The sequence below is a fragment of the Acyrthosiphon pisum genome, chromosome X, assembly GCF_005508785.2.
Source record: "Acyrthosiphon pisum isolate AL4f chromosome X, pea_aphid_22Mar2018_4r6ur, whole genome shotgun sequence".
Lineage (NCBI taxonomy): Eukaryota > Metazoa > Arthropoda > Insecta > Hemiptera > Aphididae > Acyrthosiphon > Acyrthosiphon pisum.
The window spans coordinates 91,911,345-91,918,382 of record NC_042493.1 but is presented as its reverse complement, the minus strand read 5'-3'; the positions used below and the strand labels follow the sequence as shown (position 1 = coordinate 91,918,382).

Genomic DNA, 7,038 nt, shown 5'->3' with positions numbered 1-7,038 from the left:
CAATAATTATTACCAAGACAATTTTTAACACCATCATCTCTGATTTACTTAAAATAATATTTTTAGTCCAACATAACTAATACAAGTTGGAGGTGCCCTGGCAACCCCGTAATTGTGCGACAAATATAATATAATATATAGGTAATACTTGTAGTAAGGAGTGGACGAGTGGTATATTGGTTAAATAGTTAGCTTAGTTATAAAAATGTTATTGAGTTCGTGTTAAACTTACTAAATAAAAATATTATACAGTAGGCATTAAAAATTGTACGTACATTTACGTACATTTACCGAAAAAAAATGTACGGTAAAATTCCCATCTCTACTTATAAGACGGATACAACAAATGTCTGTGTAGTGTCCTCTTAAAAGTTTAATAATAGGTCAATTCACTCTAATAACAAAAGTCAAAACTAAAAGCGCCCTATTAAAACTAGCGAACGAAAATTTGCCACGTCCTACGTGTGGAAGACGGAGACAACACATGCGGGTCGAAGTAGGTAAATAAATTGTAAAATTCATAGACCTTATACTAATAAAACTCATAATAATATATAATTCTTCGTCGCGACATAGCGTCTAACAACCACTTTAAGGTCACAGCAGCGGTGGCGGTAGAATTCTTTTGTCTCAACGGTGTCGTCGCGGTAAAATTGTGTATTATAAACAATATATATTATTGTTGTTTATATATATGTCTATGGTCGGGACTCGTTTTCCGTAACAGCTACCGCTACCGCTGCAGCTGTGTGTAGGGGGCCTTAACGCATAATCGGAGTATACGCGATAGACCTAGAGCTGGTGTATGGTACACAAACCCACATTACAAGTGATAACTACATTATAGACTGATAAGTGATAACGACGCGTATAATGTATGATAGTGAAAAAAACTGCATGGAAATTTCAACAACACGACTAAGCGAGGGTCATTTAGATTTCTTTTACTTTCAATACTTCCGAAACTTCCAAATTGTAAAACGAAAAGATGCCAGTTCCCAGTGGAAGTTTGTACGGAGGTCAAGGTAAACCATCGTGTTACGACAGAGTATCCACTTCATTTATGATGGGAGCCACAATCGGAATAACTATTGGAATTCTATTCGGTGGCTTAGGTGGCTTGAGGTATTTTCTACATACATTTACATTATAATTATATTGTGCGTTTCTAAATGCCATTATTATTTAATATAGATCAGGATACAGAGGCCGAGAGCTCGTTGGCAGTATGGGAAAAACTATGCTGCAGAGTGGCGGAACATTTGGCACGTTTATGGGTGTTGGTGCTGCCCTTAGATGTTGATTAATAACTGTTTATTTATTATTAGATACATTTCTTTTTTAAAACTTTATTTGTGTAAAACTTAATTTCTGATATAAACTACAATAAAGAATACATTATTGTTTAGTATACATTAGTTTTTATACTGTAATTGATAAAATAATTTATATTTGGTTAAATTGAATATTCATAAATTACATTTACCATAGGTTTATAATAATACTACTCATTAATATCCTATTAAAGATTTTAAAGTTATAAGTCAGATGATACTAATTTTTAAATAATTAAAAAGTGTAACATTGGCACCATTTCATATTTTTCAAGTCAATGGCAACATTTTGAATGGCTATTTTACAAAAACTTAATATTTTGTTCCTCTCACAGTTCTTTTATTTATAATACGAGTAACCCCCCAACCACCTCCATTCCCATTGTAATAAACATGTTTATTGTTTGGTAATTATTTGGTGTTTTCTATCCATATTGGTCGTACTATTAAATATTAATATAGTTAAAAATCCATCTACAAGCCAACATTTAAATGCGTAATAACTTACAAAAGGTAACAATAATTCTATAAATTACAGATTAATATTAGTTAAGAAAAATATTAAATGAAAAAATTATATATTTTACTTTTTTTGAGATATTCACATCAATCAATTCTATCAATCAACATAATAGTAGTTTGAAGAATTAAGTCAAGGCTTAAAGGAAAATTCTTTTTTTATCCCCCTTCTCCACAAAAATTATACCGCTGAAGTTTGAAAGAATACTAAACTGTCATCAATGTCCAGTGAATAGTGATATATTAGACTAGTCACCAATTTTACCAAAAATATTAATAGTAGAACTAAGTTATACTGGTAATGTTTTTTTTTTTATTTATTTAAAAGCAAACATCCATTCTTTATAAGTATTTAATTTAATTTTAATTTGTTGATTTCTTAATTATCACAATTAGATTACCTATGTAAATAAACATACAATAATAAAAACATAAAAATGCGTTATTGCAATTGACCCCGATAGTTGACCGAAATAATTTAAATTAGTAAGTACATGGTTTTAAACTTAAAGAGTTTGTTCTTAATCAACTATATAAAAAAATATATACATCCTTAAATCAATAAAACAATTCTTATGGTAAAAATTGTGTTTTGAAATATATCATTCATTTTTATAAAAAAAAAAATTAAATTCCATTTAATCATGAAATATGAGCTAAAAGAATTTATGTACTATAATACTATGTAATTTTTACTTATAAAGAACAATCAACGTGTAAGTGAGATATAGAATTTAAGGGCGTTGGATATGGCAATTTGCCGTCTTTGTCTAACACAAGTGGAACATAGGAATAACGAACTAAGCGACTGACAAAAATTAAGATACTTCTAGTTGTTCAATTTAAAAAAATGAAAAGATGTTTGAATTGGTATACAAGTTTACTTTGCATCGGTCAAAGTACTTTTTCAATTGTAGCAATATTTTGATGAGAATAAATATTTAAAAAATTTATAAATTTGTCAATTTTTAATATGAAATATATTAAAAAAATATTAAAAATATGCTTCGACCGATAACTTGTATACCAATTCAAACATATTTTCATTCTTTAAATTGAACCACTAGAAGTAACTTAATTTTTGTCAATCGCTAGGGTCGTTATTCCAATGCTCAACGTGTGTTAGACAAAGACAGAAAATCATCGCATCCTATGCCCTTAAAAAAATTTTTAAATATCAACCTACATATTAATATTTATATATTATACGATTATATTTACTATATGATTATATTATGCATATATAGTTATATGTAAACAGTCAAGTCTGAAACCGCAAATCATACAAGTATATACTTCATAATAAATAAATATATGTTGATTTTCATGTTTAGTAAATACAATTACATTGCAGTCATACAAAAGTAATATATTTGATTTATAATTTTGGTAAAAACAATTTTACCAATTTTTGTTCAAATTATATTTATTAGATTACATAATAAATACCTAGACTATTGATAGTTATTTCAAAACCTACGTTTCTAATGCAATAGGATTAAAAATTCTAATTTAAAAAGGTGGGCAAGTGGGTATCCCTCTACTGTACAGTAGGTTACAAGTAGATTACTTAAATTTTATTGATAAAATAAACATACAATATAAATTTCAAGTGTATACGGTTATACGTTTTTGAATTACAACAAAATAAGAAAATCGCTACATGATAAATCCAGTGAATATCTAATGTTGTAAAAATTTGAACTTCAAACACTCATAAAAATTTAATTTTACTTTCTTATAGACATTTTTTTTTGATAAAAGTTGACAAGTTTATGAGGAATCTTGTAATAAATTTAAAATCTTAGATTTAAAAATAAAAATTTTTTTGAATTTCTTATTCAATATAATTTGCATGTTTTCATTATTTTTAAGTATATTTTTACGTCAAGATTTGAACTTTAAATGTTTTAAAAAAAAATGGTGACTGGATTTTAAATATTTTTCAAATATCATTGTAACTATATATTAGGAGCCTTGAATTACATTTTAAAGCTTTTTTACCCAACAAATCAAATTTTATTGACATTCATAGAAAAATAAACTAAACAAATTTAAAACTGAAATGTCCCTAAACCGTTCAAAACAAATCAATTTTTTGAAAATTTTATCATGTATAGAAAATATTAATATAAACAATCAGAGAAAATTTCATGTAGCTACGGTCATTTGTTTTAGAGTTACACCAAAAACCAAAATCCGTTTTATCAAAAACGATTTTGCATAAAAATTCCTGTTTTTCCTTAATTTTTATTTTGTTTTTCTCTGCGTTTTTGAAAACTATTAGGAATTTTTTACTTTGAACAACCCAAAGTACCAAGTAGGTTCACTTTCCTAACAGAAAAGGTACTGTTGAAGAAAATCTACTTTACTCTTACTTTACTTTCCTAAAAAGTGATGACATAAACAAAAATAAAAATAAAAAACACATCATTGTAAAATCAATACATTTATCGTTCCACTAAGAATCTAAAATAAATTATGTTCCAATAATCAATTTTACTATAATACAAAATTGATATATTTTTAGAAGAAAAATATTTACTAAGGAATTTAATAAAAATAAAATAATATGTTCTCTAATATTTAGAATATATTAATGTAACATACTACATGTATACATATAAGAACATCTAACTAACACTAACACATATTAAACTTAGATCAAGTGTATTCAAATTTAAAATTATAACTTTGTTTATATATTTTCAAAATGATGAAATATTTTAAATTTAAAAAAAGGTGGTATAATGAGTATTTTGACCAAGCAAAAATGTATTTATGGACAATAATTTTTAAAAAGTGGACGAGTGGTTACCATGCTACTGTTTTGCTGTACAGTAGTTGTTGAGCTTGTCGTTGTAATGGATGTGTTATATATGAATACAATGATAAATCACTGCATACTAAAAACGATTCTGAGCGGAGATGTTGTGTCAGCCTACCATACTTGCATACATAATCAAATTTAATAATAACTACTTTAATCTATATTTGAACCAATGCATAATTCTTTTTTTACTAAAATCTAAAATTATGTATTATTTACCTTCTCCGGCAATAGATTCAGTTGAGTCCAATGGATTACCACCATGACTTGTATTAATTGATTCCAATTTTTGCCCAAATGATAAATGTCTTATAGTGTGAGTTGTGTTAAACGATGAAGATGAAAATGGATGTACATCATGAACTATAATATAAAACCAAATTTAGTAAAATAATAAGCAATAATATTGAAATAAAAGATAAAAAAAGTTAAAAACATATTTAAAATAATGTACTTTTGTTTCTATTATTAAGAGGATGTCAGTGCACTATTTGTTTTCTCTTTCATACCAAATTTATGTTCAGTAGAACCAATCCTATATTATACACTATGTTGTTACATTTAGTATTATAATGAATCCATATATTATATTATGAGTATGACAAATTGAAACTATCACCCTTCTTGAAATATTGAAAAATGTATTTTTAAAATTTTTTTTGGCTATTTTATGATATTTTAATTTTTATGAAAGTAATGAGTAAAGCACAAGTTTTTATGCAATTTCAAAATGTCTTTTTCACATTTTCGAGATTTTTATTAGTAATCTTTACAAATTCTAATAGTTTGATACTAATTGTGATTTTCTTTTGCATATTAGTGCATATTTTCATAATTTTAACTGCATATTATGACACTTTTAGTGCATAAAAATTATCGCTCTAATTATGAGTATGTACATCATTACAAATTATAAATGCTTGTAAATTGTATAAAAATTAAAATATCGTAAAAAACCAAGGAAGTGAGTAGCGACACAGGTAAGGTTGTTAACTTTAAGTTTGATAATAGGTGAATTTACACTTCTATTAAGAGTAACAACACAAGTCATGGTTGGTTCTGATAAATTTAAATTTTCTATGTTGCGTGTGAGTCAGAGAGAAAAAATAAATAGTGTGATGACATTCTCTTAATAAGTACCAATATGAAACTATTATAATATTATTACTTACCATGCATATGGTTAAACGAAAAACTCATTCCTGGAGCAATATGAAAACTTCCACTAACCTAAAAGATAATTATTAATATAATAATTGTACATTATTCTATATTATTAGATTATTCTTATTTTAAATAAAATTAACATTTTTCAAGTTTTTATTACTTACCCTATTTACCAGTAGTGTACCATACAATTGACAACCTTCTTTAAATGCTTTGTCATACATTTCATTTTGAGATGATTGATTCTTGCACTGTTCTATACTTGAAGGACGGAAATCCCAATTTTTCATTTTGTAAGCTCTTTTTACATCATCACATGTATTACAACACCTAAACAATAAATATTTTTAAATATTAATTCTTGCATAATATTATGAAATTTTTTAAATTCTTAGTAGAGGGATCTTATTATTACCTATTATAATAAGGTAAATAAAAAAAAAGTGGGTAAGTTAATGTCGCTCTGCTGTACAGTAGGTTACAAGTGGGTCACTGTATAATGGATAGTATTAAATTTGAATTCAATGATATAATATCACTGTATAAGAAAAACGATTCTGAGCGGAGATGGTTTGTCAGTCTAGGTATTAGACATACCTATTATAGGTTATCTATAGTATTAAAAAAAAATTGACCTATAATAGGTATCAATAATAAATTCCAAATTAATCATATCACAATATCCATTAGGTAACGTGTTATACATCAACAACAAACCGTAGTACTATCATAGATATATAATAGTATACTTTAGAAGTTTCAAGTACCCACAAGTAATATTATACAACCACAACAAAATAACTAAAATAGTGATTCCAGGTTTTTTAATATGTAATTTCGTCCAAATTTGAACTTAAAATGACTATAAAAATAAACTGTGCTTATGTATTTCTTAGAATTTTTGGTAACAGAATTAAATATTTATGTAAAATATTGTTTTACATTTTCAATCCTTATATATAAAAGTCGAACATTTTATAAATTTTTAACTACAAAATAATTATTCAATTTTAAATTTGATAAATTTTGTCAAAATTTCAACTTCAAATGCTTATAAAAAAAATGTGTGCCTATGTATTTTTAAAATTTTACAATTTCTATTGTAACAATATATCAGGAGCCTTGCATTAAATTTTCACGAAATTTTTACCAAACAAATAAAATTTTATTGATATTTATAGAAAAAAA

General features: G+C 25.9%; 2 protein-coding genes across 2 annotated transcripts in view; one reads left to right on the top strand and one right to left on the bottom strand.

Moving 5' to 3' along the window:
* The window catches only part of LOC100164877 (endoplasmic reticulum-Golgi intermediate compartment protein 3), a 16,808-nt gene that overhangs the window by 5,552 nt on the left and 4,218 nt on the right, over positions 1–7,038 (bottom strand). Inside the window, exons 6-8 of the mRNA XM_001948401.5 lie at positions 6,015–6,180; positions 5,856–5,913; positions 4,903–5,046 (exon numbers count right to left, since the gene is read on the bottom strand). Coding sequence (XP_001948436.1) covers positions 4,903–5,046; positions 5,856–5,913; positions 6,015–6,180 — 368 coding nt within the window. The remainder of the gene's footprint in view (positions 1–4,902; positions 5,047–5,855; positions 5,914–6,014; positions 6,181–7,038) is intronic.
* Positions 873–1,745, top strand: LOC100571389 (reactive oxygen species modulator 1). Its single transcript, XM_003245677.4, has 2 exons — positions 873–1,125; positions 1,195–1,745. The coding sequence occupies exons 1-2, from the start codon at positions 989–991 to the stop codon at positions 1,301–1,303; spliced, it is 246 nt and encodes an 81-aa protein (XP_003245725.1). The 5' UTR covers positions 873–988; the 3' UTR covers positions 1,304–1,745.